At 53.8% G+C, this 21,142-nt stretch overlaps 5 protein-coding genes across 5 annotated transcripts; 4 read left to right on the top strand and 1 right to left on the bottom strand.

Annotated features, from left to right (window-relative positions):
- C8Q71DRAFT_718824 (uncharacterized protein) lies at positions 1-3,237 on the top strand (the record flags this gene model as incomplete). Its single annotated transcript, XM_047921256.1, has 9 exons — positions 1-228; positions 291-662; positions 714-907; positions 963-1,280; positions 1,330-1,721; positions 1,772-1,945; positions 2,006-2,147; positions 2,217-2,875; positions 2,930-3,237. The coding sequence occupies 9 exons, from the start codon at positions 1-3 to the stop codon at positions 3,235-3,237; spliced, it is 2,787 nt and encodes a 928-aa protein (XP_047772535.1).
- An 8,826-nt stretch (positions 3,238-12,063) lies between these two features.
- Positions 12,064-13,696, top strand: C8Q71DRAFT_792252 (uncharacterized protein). Its single transcript, XM_047925404.1, has 4 exons — positions 12,064-12,585; positions 12,645-12,975; positions 13,031-13,227; positions 13,286-13,696. The coding sequence occupies exons 1-4, from the start codon at positions 12,520-12,522 to the stop codon at positions 13,529-13,531; spliced, it is 840 nt and encodes a 279-aa protein (XP_047772534.1). The 5' UTR covers positions 12,064-12,519; the 3' UTR covers positions 13,532-13,696.
- Positions 13,697-14,694: 998 nt separating this feature from the next.
- On the top strand, positions 14,695-15,996 carry C8Q71DRAFT_452955 (glycosyl hydrolase family 61-domain-containing protein). Its single transcript, XM_047918641.1, has 5 exons — positions 14,695-14,940; positions 14,999-15,146; positions 15,196-15,266; positions 15,316-15,480; positions 15,546-15,996. The coding sequence occupies exons 1-5, from the start codon at positions 14,791-14,793 to the stop codon at positions 15,954-15,956; spliced, it is 945 nt and encodes a 314-aa protein (XP_047772533.1). The 5' UTR covers positions 14,695-14,790; the 3' UTR covers positions 15,957-15,996.
- Positions 15,997-16,827: 831 nt separating this feature from the next.
- On the top strand, positions 16,828-18,725 carry C8Q71DRAFT_452930 (uncharacterized protein). The gene is made up of 2 exons (XM_047918640.1): positions 16,828-17,512; positions 17,572-18,725. Exons 1-2 carry the CDS (start codon positions 16,907-16,909, stop codon positions 18,541-18,543), a joined length of 1,578 nt encoding a protein of 525 aa, XP_047772532.1. The 5' UTR covers positions 16,828-16,906; the 3' UTR covers positions 18,544-18,725.
- A 32-nt stretch (positions 18,726-18,757) lies between these two features.
- Positions 18,758-21,035, bottom strand: C8Q71DRAFT_792242 (actin-like ATPase domain-containing protein). Its single transcript, XM_047925403.1, has 4 exons — positions 20,899-21,035; positions 20,673-20,753; positions 20,538-20,620; positions 18,758-20,486 (listed from the first exon to the last, which is right to left on the bottom strand). The coding sequence occupies exons 1-4, from the start codon at positions 21,010-21,012 to the stop codon at positions 18,860-18,862; spliced, it is 1,905 nt and encodes a 634-aa protein (XP_047772531.1). The 5' UTR covers positions 21,013-21,035; the 3' UTR covers positions 18,758-18,859.
- Positions 21,036-21,142: the final 107 nt, after the last annotated feature.

Raw genomic sequence — 21,142 nt, 5'->3', positions numbered from 1 at the left:
ATGAGATTGAACAAGGACCATCCACTCAAAGAGTGGACGAACCATATCGACGAGTGGTTAGCCGAACTCATTCGGCTTGAGGGTCGTGGAAGCTTCGCAAGCGAGACTTGCGCGGGATGCCTGAGCACGGAAACACTGTACCGTTGTGAAGACTGCTGCGACCTCCAGCTCTTCTGTCGGGATTGTACTGTTTCGCGTCATCAGTGCAACCCATTTCATCGCGTTGAGGTACGGTCATTGTTTGAAGTCGAGGTCTTTGTATGTGCTGACAATCTCGTGCCGGCACTTAGGGATGGGCCAACCGACGGTTTCAGAAGACGACACTGAAGGCCCTAGGATTGCGAATTCAACTCGGCCATGCCGTCGGGGAGCGCTGCGCAAATCCTTGGAGGGCGTTTGGTGACGACTTCACCGTCCTCGACATCGGCGGCATCCATGAAGTCGCCCTTGACTACTGCAGCTGCGAACATGCTGAAGCAAAGCACATTCAGCTGCTGCGTTTCCGGCTCTTCCCAGCCACCGGTGTCGACCCGAAGACGGCGTGCACGTTCAAGCTGATGGAGCTTTTTCATCTCCTGCGAAACCAAACAAAGGTCTCCGGCTTTGAGTTCTACAACTCGTTGGCTAGACTGACAGATAACACGGGAACGGTGGACGTCAAGGTGCACACGCCATTTGTCATGACATATGTATGCTTACTCATAGGGTTGCAGAGCCGATATACGAGTTTCATGCGTATGGCGCGGATGTGGATGCATCTGAAGATGCTGAAACGCTTCGGTCGCGGTCATGACCCGAAGGGTGTGAACGCGACAGCGTGTGGATCCTGTGCGGTACTATGTCCCGCTTGTCCGCATCCCGGTATAAACCTCCCAGAGAACTGGAAGGATGCACCTCCGGAGAAGAGGTACGTCGATGTGCACGGCGACGTAACCAAACTTTGAGAGCTAAACATACTGCAGCTGGCTCTACCGGCTGTTCCTAGGGATTGATGCTAACTTTCGTCTCAAGCGAAAGGAGGTCTCTACCGACGTCGCAGACCCAGGCTTGAACCATGGTTATGCCTACTTCGTTGAGGAGAAAGCTTACAAGTCTCACTTACAGATACATGGGAAGGTCGAGCAGAAGGACGTGAACACGTGCAACAATCACGACGCCGTCAAGCTAGCCAACATGAGAGGAATCCAAGGGATTGCGGCGAGTGGGGTTGGGACTGTCGAGTGTGTACGACATGATATGAAGCGTCCCTGTTCTGTTGGAGATCTGCAGAAGGGCGAGCGGTGCGTTCTCCTTACATACTGCAGACAATGAGTTGATTGACGTGCTCAGTTATGTGAATATGGATTACTTATTCGCGAGTAGCGTGCGGCAGCAAGGCGACAAGATGGCTCTTGTTGTGTCATACGACATCGCCTGCCAATGGAGCGTGAACCTGTGGGAACGCATGCTGCAATACGATCCTGAGTGGGACTTCGATCGACAAACCATCACATTCCTCATTCCCAAGTTCCACCTCCCGGCGCATCAAGCGTCTTGTCAAACTCAGTATTCGTATAACTACAGGAAGCACGTGGGCCGTACGGATGGTGAGGCTGTTGAACGGGGCTGGGCTGCCGTAAACGGCTTCTCCGGGAGCACAAAAGAAATGGGCCCCGGATATCGCCGTGATGTCCTCGACGACGCATTTGGGGATTACAACTGGCGTAAGGTCACTCAATTGGGTACGTTTTTGACGCTTGATCAGCATATGTAACTGCTGATGTTAATACAGGCAAGACACTTCTCGAAAAGGTCAAGAATGCTGTCGATGAGCGCAGCACGCACGTCCTGCAGTTCGAGGAGATCTGCAAAAACACAGATCCCGTGCGCGTAGCTGAATGGACGCAGCTCGTCGAAGCTTGGGAGAATGGTGCGGAGTATGACCCCTTGGCCGTTCATCGCCATCGTAAGTCGTGTCTTCTGAGCGTCGTGAGGCAAAGTCTTATGCTTGGCACTTTCTTATCAGCTGTCACAGTGGCCTCGGTCCGGCGCGCCCTTGCAGAGGAGGACGCGGCTGCGCAAGCCGATGACCGGAGTACCACCATGCTGCACGAGGACGTCTCTCCCAGTGTGCTCATCATTGCAGGGCTGGAAATCGAGGAGCTGCAGTGAGTCCCCTCGCTGTATTACAGTGTCTGACTACTGCTGATACCTACATCGTGTCTCCGACCTCTCAGGCGTCGTCTTCGGAAAGACGCTTTGAACCTTAGTTCAACCGCGACTGACTTACAACAGGCTGCGATCATTCGGCGCCGGAGTAGCTTGCAGCTTCGCATCGATGCGTGGCGCGAGTTTCAAGTGCTCTACATGCCAGCGGTGGCCCTCTTGCGGTCAAAAGAGGCATCCAAGTCGAGCAAACCAGTCAATGCAGAAGATACACCTCTGTACCTACCCTCCGATATCATCAATACTGACACCGCCGCGCGAAATGCTAACCTTGAAAGTATCGAGCTGCGACTGCGGTATGCGCAGGCCAATGACGCACTCGAGCAAATGCGGAGGCATCTCCGCGCTAGAAGCAAGCTCTACAACGTCAAGGACCGCGATGTACGCGGCCAGCGGTACAACACCCGTTCACGAACGTACATCAATACTGTACAAGACAAGATCGACGCTGACGCTGCCCGATACCGTGCGGCGCATACGGCGCTCCTCGTTCTCGATCCCAAGGACACTCTCGCGTGGATGAAGGTTCTGCGGTACCTCGGACCTGAGGATGTCCGCGGGATGAAGGAGCGCCTTGAGAAGGAGTCGGAGGGGAAGCGTGTTCTACCGTGGATATGGCGGACGACTGGGTTCTGCGGGGGAGATGACGAGGACGAGGATGATCTCGAGGGTGTGTATTGGACTGTCATACTCGAATGCAAGGCACTCATCCTTTCTTTCAAAGCTGTCCGGATAGAGTGGTGTCAAGCTCGCGCACGAGCCCATCGATTCAACGAAGAATGCGACCTTCTCGAGGAGGAGATGCGGCGCGTTGTCGATTTTTGGAACTGGCAAGCATGGTGGTGGTTGCATAAGGCAGACGAGGCCGTTTGGGATGCGAGTACATCTCCTGTCGGCTGCTCTCCGCAACATGCAGAAGGCCGGCTTGCTTACGCCCGACGTCAGGCTGACATTAGGTTGGCCATGATGACGAAAGTCGCCAAAAACTGGCAGTGTGTACCTGAGTGTCTCGACTCAGGTGCTAAGTTGTAGCCCGCTACGTCATATTCAATGTAATTGTTATTAGTAGCAGTGCTCTATGGAGTCCATACTTCGACATAGGTCTACAGATATCTGAGTCCTGCTAGTAGTAAACTTTCGCCACTACCCAAGTCTGAAAACCGTGGGGGAGGCCGGCGTAAGCAACAAAAAGACCTACAGTATGTCACAATAGCATATTGAGACAGTATTGAAGCGTCCGAATGTGTTTTGAAACTGGTATAGGACATGTCGGGGCTCTGCTGGTCGAACGTGCCCTAGGCGCCCGCGGTCGGACAAGGTGTGTGTCCTCCCAAGGGCAAACCGGGGTGTAACCGCACCGTTCAACTTGCAGTTTGCTCGTTTACAGCCTAGGAACACGTTTATACATACCAGTTTCTTTCTATCTTGTTGCCCCGTGCTCGAGGTTCCAGGGTTACATGTCACTCGCGTCACTTGTGTCACTTGGAGTGACACGTGTGGCGACCCCGAAGCATGTCCGAGTCATTGTTATATATTAGTGCTTGGACTGCGTGGCTGTAATAGATACGAACTGCGTTGCCATCGTGTTTGCTGTTATACATCATGTATGTACCCTTACTGTTATACATTGCACTACCACTGACTACCATAGCGCTTCCACGGCTGCCTGTGATATTCAAAGTTTGATGTGATATGGTACATACAAATGAACAGTGCGCGGCGACATTTACTACAAATCCTGTATGTGTAGCAGGTAAACGCAATCGACATACTACCTTATCACCATTTCCAACACAAAAAGCAGCTGGAGAATGCTGGGAGAAGGCTGCAGACGGCTCGGCGGTCGGGGAGCGCTGAACCGGGAAGCCGCCGATCGCGGGTGGTGCTAACTTAGTCGTTGGAACGTGCGAGTGGCAAAGTAATTAGCAGGGCCCGTCATGTATGAGAGACGTACGAGTACCTTAGTGACCGGCTGTGATGTATCAGCGTTTGCTAACGAGTCAAGGATCGGAGTCAGTACTCACACACTGACATCGCAGCAAACGATCTGCTTTCCCATCCCCTGAACTCAGGATCCATTAGCGGTAGCGGACAGCGGTCGACCTGCAGTACGATGGTGGAATTATAGAGACTGAGCTATTGTGCGCCAGAGCCAGGCGGCGAGCTGTCGATTGGGAAAGCAGGGCGGCGACTCGGACCGTCGATCGGGCAAGCACCAATACCCGGCGATACAGTAGAAGCCCGAGGCTGTTATGTATGAGAGCAGGTCTGCAATGTATCAAGCGCTGAACGTACCAGAGCCGGAGACCGCCGCGACGCGCAAGAAATGGGTCCGAGCCGAGCCGTCGAGACTCCCGGAGGCGGTGAACTGTGATACTATAGTTTGTGATATATGAGAGGGTGGACTGTCGGGCGTTGATGAGAGTATGAGAGCGTCTGGCCAGATGCAGCGACGTCACGGTAAGTGATGTATGAGAGACCGCGGCGATCATATCAGTAACATCCCAGACAGTAATGTATGAGAGAGGGACCTACAAGGTGAGGATGAGAGCGACTGGCCAGATGCGGCGACGTTACTGTCATATTAGAAACCGCGGCGCGAGCGATCGAGTGGCATCGAGAGCTGCTGCCTAGATCTTATCAGTAACATCCCAGACGGTAATGTATGACAGAGGGACCTACAAGCGACTAGCCGGGTGCGGTGCAGCCTGAACGTTGCGGCTTCAATGTAGATGCAGTAGATAATGTATTAGAGTAGGAGTGTTTCGGTGTCGACTCGGAGACGTTGTGGTCAGTGATGTATGATAGAAGGCCGTATAGATCGTGCAAAGATCGTGCGTGTCGGCGACGCTCGGTCGGTGATGTATTAGAAGCTGCAGCGGGAGCGATCGACTTGTGGCATCTGGCCAGACCATATCAGATCTCAGTCGGCAATGTATGAGAGAGGGCCCGGGACCTACAAGTGACGAGCCGGGTGGGGTAACGGTTGGTAATGTATGAGAAAGGGCCCGGCGGGACCTACAATTGACGAGCCTAGCCGGGTGGAGTAACGTCGCGCTTGCAGTAGGTAATGTATCAGAGTGGGAGCTGTCGCGCTCGCAGTAGGTAATGTATCAGAGTGGGAGCTGTCGGCAAGACGCAGGGGGACGCGCGCCAACGAAAGCCGGATTAGGTGGGCCTGTAATGCATTGAGCGTCGGTGAGTGCCCAATTTGGCAGCTGGTTGTAATGCATGAGGGATGGCTCTGCAATGTATCACGGGGACCACTCGATAGGCCTGTACTGTACGACAGGCGTGCATGTATCACGGCTGTACTCTAATGACAAGGGTGTATGTATCACTCTGCCAGCTCCAGGTGACACAACTGGATTCTACTCACTTGTTATGCTGTAAGCACCATGCACTAGAGCTCAACAAGGCAAATCAAATGGCGTTCAAATTGAGGCAATAGGATAAGAATTGAGTGATACTCTGCAAGTGATCAGTAGCGTGCAATGTGCAATGATTTCTATTTTTGGTGCCACAACACAATATATGCAAACAGCAACAATACAGTACAGGACAGTACAGGACAGGACAGGACGGTACAGGACAGGACAGGACGGTACAGGACAGGACAGGAAGGTACAGGACAGGACAGGACAGGACAGGACAGGATGTACCAGCAGCCACAGGATCTGGAGAGATCCTGTAGAATCCTGTAGAATCCTGTAAGATCTGGGACGTGCCTGTGAGCCATTGAAGAGCTGTGGAGCATTTTTGTCCAGTATTCACATATGGGATTTCACCATAAATGAACAGACAGGACAGGAATTAACATGAGGGGACAGTAAGGGACAGGACATACCGGGTCGGGACAGTACCAGACGGTACAGGATTCGAAGTGTTCCTACAGGATCGTACCAGATTGTACCGGATCGTACCGGATCAGGCAAGCTCCTGGACAATCCTATCTTATCTGTCCAGTTTCCGTGATCTCCTGAGCAAACCGGAGTGAGCTCCAGAGATCCGGTAGGATCCGGTAAGATCTTTTGAGTTCTGATATGATCCGACAAGATATGCCTCAGTAGGTCGATTTTTGTCCCATACGGGCCTTCATATGGGTGATTCTCCGGGGTGTTTGCGTTGCCTGAATTAGTCGCAATCATGAACAAAGCCGGGCGGAACGCGTCTCCTCGGCACTAGACATTTCGGAAGACCCAGGCCCGACATCCGCCGTACTAACGCACTGGCAGGCATAGCTACTACTAAGTACGTACCTCTCAGTCTTCCGGGTTCACAAAGGTTTCGATTATCCTCCGTCCCTACTAGCCAGGACAACATTCACATAGTGCTCGAGCTCGGGACCACCTCAGCGTCATGAGCGCCACTAGCAGTCCGCACAGGGGGCGGGCGAACTTGAAGCCTCTGCCATGGGAGATTAGACTCGCGTTGTTCCTCGTGAGTACTACGGCCCTGCTGCGCTATTTCTGCGGGCTCTGATGGATGAGTAGTCAGAGCACTTCAACAGAATACATCTTGAGGTGGCGGGCGTCGCTGCAGGCGCGACCCTTACCGCGGTCCTTGCATTCAGTCCTCTGTATCGGAGGTGGAACACTGCGCTCACACGCCACGATGTGCTCCGCAAGGCATTTGTATGAAGGCCCGTATGGGACAAAAATCGACCTACTGAGGCATATCTTGTCGGATCATATCAGAACTCAAAAGATCTTACCGGATCCTACCGGATCTCTGGAGCTCACTCCGGTTTGCTCAGGAGATCACGGAAACTGGACAGATAAGATAGGATTGTCCAGGAGCTTGCCTGATCCGGTACGATCCGGTACAATCTGGTACGATCCTGTAGGAACACTTCGAATCCTGTACCGTCTGGTACTGTCCCGACCCGGTATGTCCTGTCCCTTACTGTCCCCTCATGTTAATTCCTGTCCTGTCTGTTCATTTATGGTGAAATCCCATATGTGAATACTGGACAAAAATGCTCCACAGCTCTTCAATGGCTCACAGGCACGTCCCAGATCTTACAGGATTCTACAGGATTCTACAGGATCTCTCCAGATCCTGTGGCTGCTGGTACATCCTGTCCTGTCCTGTCCTGTCCTGTCCTGTACCTTCCTGTCCTGTCCTGTACCGTCCTGTCCTGTCCTGTACCGTCCTGTCCTGTCCTGTACTGTCCTGTACTGTATTGTTGCTGTTTGCATATATTGTGTTGTGGCACCAAAAATAGAAATCATTGCACATTGCACGCTACTGATCACTTGCAGAGTATCACTCAATTCTTATCCTATTGCCTCAATTTGAACGCCATTTGATTTGCCTTGTTGAGCTCTAGTGCATGGTGCTTACAGCATAACAAGTGAGTAGAATCCAGTTGTGTGAACTACAATGACCTCCAGATCAATGGGTTGAGGACTAGCATAGGCTTCTGATAATTCATTAGGCTATTTTCCATGCTCATGAAGTTGCTCAGGGTACATCAGTGATTCTGAAGGCATTGCATCAGCTGGTGGATTGAGTATCTTGGGAATCAATCATCAAACTGTCATGGGTGTAAGTGAGCAGAACAGCACATGTGATAAAGTAGATGAGATTGGCATGTTCAAGTGGCAAGCCTACTCATAGGCAAGGTTTAGCCTAAGTCTGAGTATTATTGAATTTAGACAACTGCTGGAACATCATGTTACTCAGTGATGCTACATGTTGACATTTGTGGCATTGCATTCAACTAGAATCAGCAAATAAACCATCATTCACTTTTATCAGGATTATACTACTGATTGACATGAGAAGAATAACACTAACAGAATGTACTAACATTCACAGCAATGAAGACAATTCAACATGGAGTTCAAGATGGACAGTATGGAGAGCAGTAGTGAGGCAATTTAAGGTCTCATTTAAATTTGTACATGGTCAGTAGACCCTCACACTGGACTATGGTCATTTCTGTTTTGATTCAACTTCAAGGAACAACAAATGAGTGATATCACGAGAAAGCTTGTTCAATTCAGTAAGACAAATATGTCATTTTTCTTTACATGTATAACTTTGGTGGGAAATGAGTTGACAAACTCCTTTGTACTGATTGATTTTTGTGTGCCTTGCCAATGCTCACTTCAACAGAATGAGTACAAGATGCTCTGCTCTATATCTAGCTGCTGGCAACCCCCAGCATGGTAAGATCTGGAGCAATAGAGCTGAACGTATCATACTTTGTATCAAATAACAATGTACTATTATACTACCTATAACACATGTTTAAAGCAGTGAGCCGCTGTGAGTGGAGCAAGCAGTAAAACAGAATCAATGATATAGTCAGCCCAGGTTTGTCTTCTCATTGGGGTGGGAAGGCAAACACACGATCTGAAGGTTACATACATGTGCCCACAGTAGATAAAGGTAGTATCATTGATGGGCAAGGTACATAAAGGACAGTGTTAGGTACAGTCACTAGTACAGTAACATTGCATGGGTACAGTAGCATTGTGCTGCAGTGCAACATCAGTGATTGTGTACAGACTCTGAAGTAATGTAAGCCTGGTATCTGCACACTGGGAAATCACTCAAAGAACAGAACAGGAACTGGAGTTCTTCAGAGTCTTCACAACAGTAAGACTTCTGCCTGAAGTATAGCAATGTTGCAAGGAATGAGCGAGCATACCTTCCTTGCACAACAGTAAGACCAAAGAGCAACAAAGGCAGAAATGAACCAAGATGTAGGTAACACTTACATCATGTATCACAAGAGCAGTGATTGTGTGACAATGTGAAGTCAGCAATTGTGTGCATAATGCAAGTAAGTTGTATAATGATCAGGGTATAATAATATAGTAACCAAACAGGGATTCAGTTACAAGCAAGCAAAGTGAACACAGTATACTAACCAAAAGTGTGAGTACACAACAAGTCAATATTTACTGACCATCTGGGAAAGCAATAGTTCTAGTTGATACTCTCATACTCACCTATATTGCTGAAGGTCAGCAATATAGTACTGAGTGATGTGCAAAGAACCACATTGACAGAGATGTACTAGCACTTGCAGCAATGAAGATGACACTGTCTTTGACTCAAAGGTTGAGATGGGTAGCATGGAGGGCACTGAGGTAGTGAATTGAGGGCTCATTTATTGATTCTTGGAGTCTATGCAATGGACATTGAGAGAACAACAAAGGAGTAAGATCAAAAGGATTCAGGACAAACAAGAGACCAGGTTCAATAAGACAAAGAAAGGTCATTGTTCTTTGCATGTTCAGCTTTGGGAAACAATGGTCTGACTGATCAATATAACTCTGATTATCTCTCTGTAGCACACACTGAGGCTCTGACTGTCCGATTAAACAGTCAATCCAAGATACTTACCAAGAGAATTAGTACACAAAAAGTCAAGTCATATTATCTAACTGGGTTAGCAATAGGTTGCTAGCTAAGAATACTTCATCAATACAAGAAAACTAGCATACAAGTCATAGTGGAGACTAGTTAAGACAACTAGTCAATACTCTCCTAGTCATACACATTACTGAAGATAGTACACATATATGTAAGCCTTGTCATTAACTACAAGGACAATAGGAAATAGTTTGTCCTTGATCAGGACCAACTAATCTCTAGGTGATTGGTAACCCTTCTCACATATCCAACCAATCATCACCTGTCAGTAACTATACATAGCCCTGACCTAACTACATAAGGACATCCTTGTTTAGGACCAACTAAAGTCTGGGTGTTGGTAAGACTTTGTTACATATACAATCAACTACTGTCTGGTATAGATAGCCATATTCAGGCTGTCCAAGCATTTTAAATCATCTTGAACCTTAGCATGTACTTTGATTCATGATGAGAAATGACTATGGCAGCAGTAGATTGTACTATATACTATACTATACTATATACATACAGGTTTTGTGAATTTGTGTGTTACTTGTATATAGCTGGAGCGTCGCTTACGAAACTTACCGTGGCAGTCCAGCCTTGCCCCTGTTGAACTCATGGTTGGTGAGTTGTTTTCCTGAGGCCTCACGATATTCATAATCGCGAAGGGTTCGGGCCCCGCAGTCTGGGCGGCCGTTTCGAGCTGGTGTGTACGTACCCAGGCTTGCCAGTATTCACGCATCATGACGGCGTGAGTGTTCACACACGTCACAGCTTGACCGTGTGAGTTTGCAGGTCCTCAGGGAACATTGGCGTGAGCCCGTTGCTTGTGTGGAGCATCGCCGGAGGCTCACCCGTCTTCGCATCCAGTGCAGGTATGGGTACGGCAATCTTTGTTTGTCGTGTCAGCTGTGGCGGGGCAGCTGCGAAGTGCACGGAGGGGTCGCATCTCTTCGCAGACCTTGAGATGTACATCGCGGAGAGATTGACGTGTCGGAAGACGTGGGAGGAGGAACGTTGCACGTTGAAGGTCGGCGCAAGACAACTCGGAGTGCAGATTGCGGGCGGTGTTGGTAGAGGGTGCGCAACTGGCGCGCGAAGGGAGGGCTGACGATGGTGGTGGGAGCAGCAGGCTGGCGGCGGCGTGCAGTGGGCGGCGGCGGTACGTCAGCGGATCCCTCGCATGCTGACGGGCCCGCGTTGCACATGCCTGAGGTGGCGGACGAGGCGCGAGGCGGAGGGTGGCCGATGAGGCAGGGAGGGTAATTAGGGTTAATGAGTGCGCCGAAACGGACAGGGAGCGACCACACACCTTGTTTGCGGCACTACTGGCCGTGCTACGCCCCGCTAACCTCCCACCGCTCCAGTGATGCACTTGGCGCATCGCTGGAGCCTGTTGATCACCGTCGGAGGCGCGATGTTTGAACGCGCGGACGCGTTTGCGCGTCGTCTGTGCCACGCCACGGGCCCGTCGCTTGTCGATGCACTCGCAGGGTGTACCAAGGAGCGGTGTGAGTGGCCGCAGGTGCGAGGGAGGCGGTGTCAGGAAGGAGAGAGGGGCCTTACAGGTCGCGCATGCGGCGACGCGCGGCCTGTTCCTTGTTGGCGGGTGTGCGTGTGACGGTGGCCTCGGGATGCTATCGACGTCGCGGGTGGGTGCTAGTAGAGCGGGAAGGAGTGGTGGGCGAGACTGAGACAGCCTAGACAACCTCAACGCGCTTGGGCGCTCACGCGACAGTGGGATTCCCACGGGCCTCCGGATACTCAGGCTCGAACCTATGGCATTACGTAGTACTGTGGTCCACTTGGACAAAAACATTTATTGGACAATATCACTAGGTCATAGTGAATGATTGACCAACTAATCATAACGGTACATGAACGGGACCGAGCGGGACGGGACGGAAGGGGAGCATACAAGAGAGGACGTGGCCGGCAGGATATAACAGGATCCTACGAATTATGACAGGATGGGAGGAGAACTCACAGGCATGTACATTATGGGACAGTATCAGACAGGATGTGAGGGGTCAGGCTCATTCAGGAACAGACAGGATCGTACAGGATAGTACGGAAAGCGGCCAGTAACGATAGGATCGCTCAAGATCGGTCGGGATCTTGCCAGATCCCGACCGATCTTGAGCGATCCCGTACTAGCCCGTACTGTCCTGTATGGTCCTTCCGGATCCGGGCTGGACGCATAAATACGTTACTAGGCCCCTCGATTTTTGTCCGATAAAGCCCTTCATACACCCAGGAGACTGCATGGCGTCGTAATTGATAGCGTTGCGGCCAGGTTGTGGCCGTTCGAATGCCATCCGGTACTTGCTGGCGCTTAGTACGAGGTTCTTCGGAAATTCTGTACTTACAGCGGGGGATGGGCTTGCTGCGCCACGTCCAGATTCATTCGCTCTGTGTTGAGGATTCGACCAAGATTCGACCTGGAGGATGACTCCTTGAAACCATATAATGTCTTTTGCGATATAGCACAATATTGAGATTGACAACCCACTTCGGTCTAGCCACCGAAGATCACGTGTGCAATATGTACCAAACCTATCGACGCCACCACGCTACTGCGGCGGCTACATTCTAATACATACCGACACAGTGAGAATTGCCAGTGGACAGCAGTGGACTCGGAAATGGTGTGCACGCCTTGTTCACGCTCCGCAGAGAAGTATGATCATGAACACGCCAAGCAGCGTCCGGAGGTCCTCTATGTATTTCCCAAAGTAGCCAGCTACTGCCGGACTGTCGCCGACTCACGACGCGTCGCTTCGGCATTGTTGCCGTCAAGCACGACTCATGAGATGGCCACGGCTATATTTCATACATGGTCTTCGGGCTGGAAGGGTGGTCCCCGAGGCTGTCTCCCCCCAATCCTACTAGAAGGCTACAGCTCGAGCGCGTATCTGAGGCCGCGCAGTCATCACCATGGCCAAACCCGGAGCTGAGGCCTCGGTGCAATCATCGTCCAAGGGTAGAATGCTGAGCCTCATCGTGAGCACTTCAGCTATTCTGTTTCTCTGAATGACATACGATGAGTGAACATACTGTAGTGGAAAGATGCGCCTTTCTGGACGGCGAGCATCAGTGCAGGGGCGACCTTCGTTGCCGCCGTTGCGTTCAGTCCCTTGTATCGCAGGTGGAACACGACGCTCACGCGTCGGGATATCCTGCGCAAGGCCGTGACCAGCTCCGCCGGCGCAGGATGTGTCGGATACGCTTTCGGGCACACGTTTCGGTACTCCGTGGATTGGGCACTCGACGAGAACAACGGCACGATCAGCGGAGTGTACGGCACTCTCTTGAAGACCAACAGATCCGAGTTCCTCGCATCCCACCCCGGGAACTCCAACTCCGTTAGACTCATCGACGGCCCCGAGAATGGTTCGCAATGCTCGTTTCAACTACAGTCTTACTGGTGTTGATGCACCGTTTGCAGCGCCATCCCCACCGCTGTCTATATCCGAGAGGATATTGACTGCATGTTATCAATCCACAACGACTTCGAAATCGCTCCAGAGCATGCGACGCTACTTGGAACACGACCTATTAGCAAGCGGGGTTTCCCAACGAGATGCAGATATCGCCATCACGTACGCAGCCAGTGGACTCGATTATGGTCTAGTGTGGGCGCTCGTAAGTCCTTTCCTCGCGCACCCTACTGTCTTTACTGTCAGGATTGACGTTGTTCTAGCCTGCCATCCCTCTCTTCACCGCATTGAGTATGGGACGAGACTCTGGAAGAGCCCATTACCGTTCCGCTCTATATCGAGCACCGTCTGTGCCGCGCGTACTCATGCTGGCCGATTATCTACTCATTGGGATGGCCATCCACGCAGGTTTGACGGTTCTGGAAACCACTTACGTTGATTCCATCCAGAACAAGGCCGCTGTCGCTGCTGTACTACGTCAGAAGTTCCGCAAAGAGCTGAAGAGCTAAAGCCATAGTGCCCTGGTACTCAACCCACCGCTCTCACTTACCTTGTTGTCGACGTGCTGCTATACTGACTGTTGATCGCACTGCTCTCGTGCTTTGTAATATTGCTGATGCTGCCCGTCGAATCCTGAATGAAATACCATCCCACCTCGTGAACCTCAGATACTATGTTTCTGCAGATTCCAGAAGCCATGATACTATACTTGGCCCTCAGTCACGAGTCTGAGGTAGGTACGGAAAGAGTCAGGCTCGGCTGGGACGCTGCGTTCCATGAGACGGTCGTGTGCAGCAAACGTGTCCGACTAGCTGCAGTAACTTCTCGGATACTTCCTCGTGGTTCACAACTTCCCCGGGGGCGCAAGCTGTTTTGTGATAGAAGGCTGATTCGTTGAACGGAAGTTGGGCAACTTGAACGGACAGAGCCCAGTGGGCGCAAATATTGCTAGGCTCTAGCTATGCCTATGCGCGTACACAGGACCTCCGTTTGAGCCTATATGTTTGCTTTCGCTGCTAGTCGCATCGCTGTTTTGCTTTCTGTAATAGTTCTGAAGTGCAATCACTCAGTTCATCGCATCGTCAGTAACTTACAAGGCATTGTAAAGTACAATTGCCACCCGAGTGGCTGCTATATCGGAGATCTGGATGTCCCACGCCACCAGCCTCGAGGACGAGAAATCGGACGGCGGCCTCGAGCGTGAGGCTGCTGGGTGCGAGCCCTGCACTGCCCTCGCACGCACAATAGGGCCCATGTCTGCTATTTAGCTGACAGGTGCGCGTCTCTCCCGCTGTCCATTACGTTCACCTTCTGATACCCTTCCCGCTCACCTCACATTCCTTTCTTCCGCGCCGATCCTGACGCGCCACGCTACCAGACTACTTATCAGGGCTACGACAAATTCACGAGAACCGCAAGGATGCGAGGGTGGAAGGCGTTTCTGCTGCCGCTTGTGGCTGCATTGCGTGTGTCCGCGCACGGCTATGTCAGCAGGGTCGTGATCGACGGCGTCGCGTACGCCGGAAACGAGCCCAATGCCGACACAGGTGAGTGCGTCATTGCCAGTGCATGCCATTTAGGCCTCGGTATTGCGGACGATACTACGGTGGAGGAGTCGCATGTAACCATCAGTGGGCTCTGGTAGAATTGGGGGAGCAATTTAGTCGGGCGCAGCGGGCCGTAGCTTTGTCCCGAAGACCGACTCGCGCCCACTCAGTCTAGCACTGGCGACTGATTTTGACTTTTGTCAGGTTCGAGCCCGATTCGCATGATTTCGAGCATCTCCCCGGTACAGCCTGCGACCAACGCCGACTTGAACTGTGGCCTGGATGCACAGGTCGCCGCGATCACTGCACCCGCTAAGCCTGGAAGCAACGTCACCTTCCAATGGTCTGGAGCGCCTGGCGGAGGGGACAATGTACGTCTGCTCTAGTTCCTCTGCACAGCATCATGTGTGCTGACCCCTCGAATCATAGTGGCCGCATAATGTTGGGCCGCTGATGACTTACATGACACAATGCACAACGACCAATTGCACCGAGTTCGACTCAACGTCTGCCGAGTGGTTCAAGATCGCCGAGCTCGGGATGAGCTCGTCGAGTGCGTGGTTCCAAGCCTATCTCAGTATGTCGTCAGCTCTCCGCACGGAACGTCCATATTGAGGTTGGAGTAGCGCAAGGGGACTCGTACACGCTCACGCTCCCGAAGAATATCAAGCCTGGAGGCTATCTCATCCGCCACGAAGTGCGTCACGCTCCTCTGTCATTTGTCGCCAGGCTAACCTCTCCCCTAGGTCATCGCTCTTCATCAGGCCGTCTCTGTCGGAGGCGCAGAGTTCTATCCGTCCTGTACGCAAGTGCTCATTAGCGGCAGCGGGGACGGCACTCCAAGCAGTGGCGAGACGTGTACCTTTCCCGGCGGCTACTCCAACACTGACCCAGGGATCTACGTGCCAGACGTGAGTGCGCTTTTCTCGGAAAAGGTTCTCGATCGCGCCGGCGGCTGACCCCGCTTCCGCCTCAGATCTACGACGGCGACCTGGACTATGTCTTCCCCGGGCCCAACATCTCCCATCTGGCGTCCCCGGGTGATGGGATGATCACCGCCAAGGTCCCAGGGGGCGATGCGGCCCCGTCTGGCACGGAGATCGCGTCCAGCACTGCTTCCGTCTCGGTGGTGGCTGCCCCCACGGGCGCTGGTGGGAGTGGCGGCTCCTCCGCCTCCTCTGGCTCGGACACGGGTTCAGACTCTGGCTCGGGAGGCTCGGCAGGCGCGTCGGCCACTGCAGCGCCGACAGTTGGTGGGGGCTCTGCCGCGGCATCGTCCCCGCCGAAGTGTGCGCTCAGATCGAGCGTCGCGCAGACCCCGCTCTCGACCCTCAGCCGGCGGCGCCTGCATCATGTTATCAAACGCTTTTTCGCTCGCTCGTCGTGAACGGCGCTCGACGGACCGTGGATGGGTGTGCACGTTCGTCGTGTGCTCGGGGATCTCGGACAACGGATGGAGCAGGCCTCCTATCTCCTATGTGTCGTGCGCGTTGGGACCCGAAGCTTGTGTCTGCAGAAGGTTCTCTGGGACGGATTATTGCCTGCGTCGAACGTCTGCGACCGACGCCTGTGTATGTGTATTGTATGTGCTGTATTGTACTCTTCCTCGAAATGATGGATCTGGTGCCCCCGCAGCTTAATGCAGATACCGTTGGATCTCCAATGGAGAGATTTCAGGTGTATCTGCGCAATGCCGAAGATGTGGCGCAACCCGTAAACACGCGGACATCGAACGCTCGCTTGCTCGGGTGTCGACATGCCTAATCGGGTATTCCCGCCATCAGTACCCGACGCTTGGTGGCGCGCCCGTCACTTCGGGTCGCAAAAAGATAATGGCGGCTCGACGTGGCTTTGCGGGCACAGCGCAGCGCTTCTGACCTCTCCTGACCATCCTGGCAGTATGTACACCATGACGGCCTGGACTCGTCGGGCGTATCGTTCTGCAGGCGGAGAATATCGCTGTAGACTGGCAGCATGGAATCGCGCGCTCATGATCTGAGCGGAACAAGTTTTGTCGCAAAAAAAGGAAAGTCTTCCGCACAACATGACTCTCCTATGTTACTGAGTCGGCCTCTAGTGGACCCAGGTACAGTGGTGGGTGTCCGCTTTGGGCAGCGTCGGAACCAAGGGCTCTAGACCCGTGACCGCGTTGTGGATGGCCGAAACATTGGTAAGTTGACCAGATCGACAGCACGCTCCTCCTCCACTGCGGAAGTAAACCACACAGGATCCGAATGTCCGAGTATTTCGTCCCAGCCTGGCGGGCGCGAGGCATTCAAAATCAGGCGTCCAGCCGCTTGTCTCTCACTTCTCCACTCTGTCACTGCATACCTACCCATGGACGACTACTCGCCGTACTCCAAAGGCCAGCTCTCTATGGAGCTCGCCGCCGCGGCACTAGGCATGCAGCACATGCCGATCTCGTCTTACCAGACTCTTGCAGGCTTGGATGCGTTCTCGCCAGCCTCATACCAGACCACGAGGCACTCGACCGCTGCATACCCTCCGTCTCAGTACCATCAGTTTGCGAACGAGCAGCCGGGGTCGTACATGCCCTCCGCGCTCTCGGGGAGCAATCTCGCTCTGCACGACGCCCTCACGAACGTCTACCTCTCGGCGCAGTACCCGCAGCAACGCCCGCCGTCTCCCCAGCTCCACTACCCTCTGAGATGGCCGGAGGCTGACAGCTACCCCCAATATCCGATGACGAATGCGATCGACCCCGCGCTCGCGCAGGGCGCCTCCCATTTTCCACCGTCGTACTCTGTGGCTCCGCAGAGTACGTACCAGTCGATGCAAGATGCCCAGAGCGCGGCTAGCCATCCCGCATGGGCTGTGTCTGGCTCCCTGGACCCTGTCACCGGAGTGTTCCAGCGTATGGCAGAGCACCCCCGGATGCGTACCGCTCAGGCTTGCGAGAAGTGTAGGACGCGGAAGGCGAAGGTGTGTTGTTCACCCAGTGATGCTATGGATATGCGTATTTACCCCCTGGTTCTTTCTAGTGCAGCGGAGAGCATCCATCGTGCCAGCGTTGCCGCTCTCGCGGGCTCCTCTGTGAGTACGCACCAGAGCGCCGTATGCGCGGGCCCAACAAGAAGAAACGTGATGAATCCAGCACCGAGCGCAAGTCGTCACCGTCATTCGATGAGCAGCGCCGCGGTTCCGTCATCTCCGTCGCGTCGACCAGCTCCGGTAGTGACCTCGACAGCTACCGCTTCCCCGAGATCCCTCCCGCCGTACAGGCCTCCGTCGCAGCGTCCCCGCGCCCGGCGTCCCACACCGCGTCGCCCTACGCCGGCTCTCCCCACCCGCCTTCGCCCCGGCGTCAGCTCAGTCGCTCGCAAGACTTATCCGCCGGTATGCCGGCGTCCCCTCTGCGGTTCCACATCACCGAAGCACCCAGCACGATGACGCCCCCTCCTGCCCCGGCAAAAAGTCCGACGCAAACTCGCCGGCGTCCGCGCCCACCGCCTCTGCACCTCGGCGATGCCATGTTCTTCGACGCTTCTGCGTTCATGGGACGTTCACCCCGCACGCCGATGACGCCGGACCCCGTAACGCACTCTAAGGTCGAGCTCGTCGATGATATCACCCCGACGTATGCGGCGCGCAGGCAGTCCCTTCCATCCTACCTTGTACAGGGGTACACGTCGACGCCGCCCGTGCTCAGCGAGGGGTTCTCGCAGCAATCGAACCATTCGCACTCACGCTCGAACTCGACGAGCGAGGCGCCGCTGACGCCGTTATCGCTGGACCCTGTGGGGGGCCTGGCTTACCCTGAGGACTTTAGTCTTGGGTTCGAGGGTCAATTGGGGGATATCCAGGAGAGTAAGGAACCGTTTGAGCCTGAGCTGCCGCGCCTGGAGATTCATCCGGACGAGCCGGGGAAACACAGTTCGGTGGGTGTCACAGTTGTGGATGTCAGTCCTGCCGAGGTGCACGCCTTCGTGGACGCTCCTGACTTGGAGACATGACAGCACGCCCCTGCCAGTGGATGAGATTGTAAAACATCATGTCATTATTACTATGTATTCGTCGGTCTTGTTGTATGGGTACTGTATTAGTAGAGTTCGCACAATGATATTCAGTGAGCATGAACCATTTGACGCGTGCGTATCCAATATGTATCGCTTATCCACTCTGAAGCGTGAAAAAGAACCGTACTTACTTGCCACGCGAACGAAGCGATTGTTGGCACATTTTCTGAGATTGAAATTCACTGGCAGGCTTGCTCTACATAGAGAACAACATCGTAGATCACGACAGAGTACGCAGTGCTACGAATACATCCTATGCAGAGGGGACGATGACAACCGTCTTTTCACCCTTACCAGAGGGACCGAGCTCCCAGGCACTAATCTCTAAGCCCCCCGTACGGTCCACGAGGAACTGTGCCTCTACTGTTGTCGTCCATCTGCCCTCTACCTGCCTCGCCTCCTTCGCGGCGAAGGACAGCGCGGTGAGTAGAGTCTCCTTCTCTACCGTCTTCTCCTTCACCTCGATGTCTTCCTCCTCCTCCTCTTCATCGTCGGCGGGAGCGTCCTCCTCGTCATCCAATTTAGGTGGCTTCACCCTGTCAATCTTGACGCCCTCTTTCGCCTCCCACACCTCGAAGCCAACCTTCTTCTCACCCTCGCCCTCGCCAAGGTCGACGTCAAGGCGGTACAGTCGCCTCGCCGGCACGACGGTGTCGCGAAGGACAGCAGGTATCCACTGGCCACCAAGCGGGCCCTCGGCGTTCTCCTCGGGGAAGAGCATGCCGATCGTCTTCGACGTCGCCGTCTGCGTCCAATTGTGGCCGTCCGTGAATGACGCCAGGATTTCGCGTTCATCATCAGTGTCATCAGGAAGCACCACAACCAGCTTCGCCTGCAGCGCACACCCACGGGAGATGATGGTCGTCGGGTCACCGACACCACCACCAATGACGGTGCCAGCAGTGAACGGCGTGACGATCGACTCTGGGAAGCCCTGAGCAAGCGTCTCGTCCAGCCCGGGCAGGCTCGTGGAGCCACCGACGTACACGATCTCGTCGACATCGTACAGGTCCAAGCCGGCCTTCTCCACGAGCTCCTTCACGCGGGTGTACACCTGGTCGTACACGCTCCGGACCTCCATGTCGAACCGCAGGCGCGTGATCGTGCCCGTGAAGTCAAGCCCATCCTTGAGCGATTCGACGGAGCACGTCGCGGCGCCGGGTGACGCGGAGAGCGTGCGCTTCGTGTGCTCGACCGCGAGCCGAAGCTTCGCCTCCGCGCGCTTGTCCTGCGACTCCGTCGCGGGCGCAACCGTTAAGGGCGTCTTGGTCTTCTTGGTGAACTCCTTGGCGAAGAACTTGATCAGCTTGTCATCGATCGCGTTCCCGCTGACGGTCGGGTCCGAGAGCGTGGCCAGCGAGAAGGCGATTCCTTCGCGGATGGAGAGCAGGGAAAGCTCGAGCGAAGAGGCACCAAGGTCGACGACTAGCTGCGTGCGGTCGTGGCTAAGCTCCTTGGGGGTGAGACCTGTGGTGGTGATCAATGCCGCAGCACCTGCGACCTCGAGCAGCTGAAGGACGCGGATGCCAGCATCTTCTGCGGCTTTTTGCAGGGCGTTACGCTGAATGCTGTCGAACCAGGTAGGAACACTGATGACAGCACCCTGAACCTTCCGGCCGAGGAAGTCCTCTGCGGATTGCACGAGGGACTTGAGAAAAAGCGTGGTGACCTCCAACACGGTCAGAATGCGTTCTGCAGGGACCGGCTCCGAGCGCGGAGTAGCGGTGTTAGAGGCAGCAGGCGTTGTAGTCGTTGACTTGGGGAGAGGCGAAGGGGCGGCCTGCAACACCTGGACTTTGTAAGCAGGGACGTCTGGCTGCTCCGGGTGTTGGATGACAGGAGCAGAAGTGATGGGCTTGTCTTGAGGTATCTCAGAGAACCTAATGTGCACCCATGAAGAAGAGCAAACAGGTTGTGCGAAACGTACTCACTTCTTGCCAAGGAGGTTACGGAAACCCATAATCGTGTTGTGCGAATTCTTGACCAGCTGTGGCTTAGCCTGGTTGCCTATGTACTACGGACATGTTCAGGAATAATACGGTGTCAACCAGTCAAGACTGACGTACCACTTCCTCGCCAAGGAAAGCCACAGCGCAAGCGATCTGACGTTCTCCATCTTCATTGGCAATGCAATCTGCCGACCCTTCCTATGAAGCTGCAGGGTCAGAAATTGCTAGGTGGATGAGAATAGCCATTCTGAGGCGCAAAGCGGTGGTACAGGCATCATGGACAAATGCATGTGCCATCGTTTGGAACTCCTCAGACTGTAGCATAATGGGCGACAGGGCATACCTTCGCCAGTACTGCGATAGACGCGTAGGAGTTGCCGAAGTTGATGCCCACGACGGTGGGGATAGAGGAGACCTCAATTGGCGCGTCGGCCGTTCCGTTCGGTTGCGCCGCCATCGTCAAGCACAGCGTCGAGGAGGATTTGGTCGATGCTAAACACGAAAAACAGATTTTGCCACAGGGCGCTCGCGCCGTCACGTGCCTGTGTCTCTATTTAGCGTGTTACGCACCGGCGCTTGGCAGACGC

Source organism: Rhodofomes roseus, assembly GCF_022264815.1.
Source record: "Rhodofomes roseus strain CIRM-BRFM 1785 chromosome Unknown C8Q71scaffold_45, whole genome shotgun sequence".
NCBI lineage: Eukaryota > Fungi > Basidiomycota > Agaricomycetes > Polyporales > Fomitopsidaceae > Rhodofomes > Rhodofomes roseus.
The sequence above is the reverse complement of the archived record's forward strand: the minus strand, read 5'-3'. Positions and strand labels throughout refer to the sequence as shown.

What these genes read in the sequence shown, in the direction of transcription:
- C8Q71DRAFT_792242 (XM_047925403.1), bottom strand. Translation starts at nt 21,012, where the DNA reads ATGGCGGCGCAACCGAACGGAACGGCCGACGCGCCAATTGAGGTCTCC. An exon ending in CTTTCCTTGGCGAGGAAGTG is followed by an intron (nt 20,621 to 20,672) that starts GTACGTCAGTCT and finishes ACATGTCCGTAG; the next exon opens with TACATAGGCAACCAGGCTAA. An exon ending in CGTAACCTCCTTGGCAAGAA is followed by an intron (nt 20,487 to 20,537) that starts GTGAGTACGTTT and finishes GGTGCACATTAG; the next exon opens with GTTCTCTGAGATACCTCAAG.
- C8Q71DRAFT_452955 (XM_047918641.1), top strand. Translation starts at nt 14,791, where the DNA reads ATGATTTCGAGCATCTCCCCGGTACAGCCTGCGACCAACGCCGACTTG. An exon ending in GCTATCTCATCCGCCACGAA is followed by an intron (nt 15,267 to 15,315) that starts GTGCGTCACGCT and finishes CCTCTCCCCTAG; the next exon opens with GTCATCGCTCTTCATCAGGC. An exon ending in CAGGGATCTACGTGCCAGAC is followed by an intron (nt 15,481 to 15,545) that starts GTGAGTGCGCTT and finishes CTTCCGCCTCAG; the next exon opens with ATCTACGACGGCGACCTGGA.
- C8Q71DRAFT_792252 (XM_047925404.1), top strand. Translation starts at nt 12,520, where the DNA reads ATGGCCAAACCCGGAGCTGAGGCCTCGGTGCAATCATCGTCCAAGGGT. An exon ending in GTAGAATGCTGAGCCTCATC is followed by an intron (nt 12,586 to 12,644) that starts GTGAGCACTTCA and finishes AACATACTGTAG; the next exon opens with TGGAAAGATGCGCCTTTCTG. An exon ending in CATCGACGGCCCCGAGAATG is followed by an intron (nt 12,976 to 13,030) that starts GTTCGCAATGCT and finishes CACCGTTTGCAG; the next exon opens with CGCCATCCCCACCGCTGTCT.
- C8Q71DRAFT_452930 (XM_047918640.1), top strand. Translation starts at nt 16,907, where the DNA reads ATGGACGACTACTCGCCGTACTCCAAAGGCCAGCTCTCTATGGAGCTC. An exon ending in GTAGGACGCGGAAGGCGAAG is followed by an intron (nt 17,513 to 17,571) that starts GTGTGTTGTTCA and finishes GGTTCTTTCTAG; the next exon opens with TGCAGCGGAGAGCATCCATC.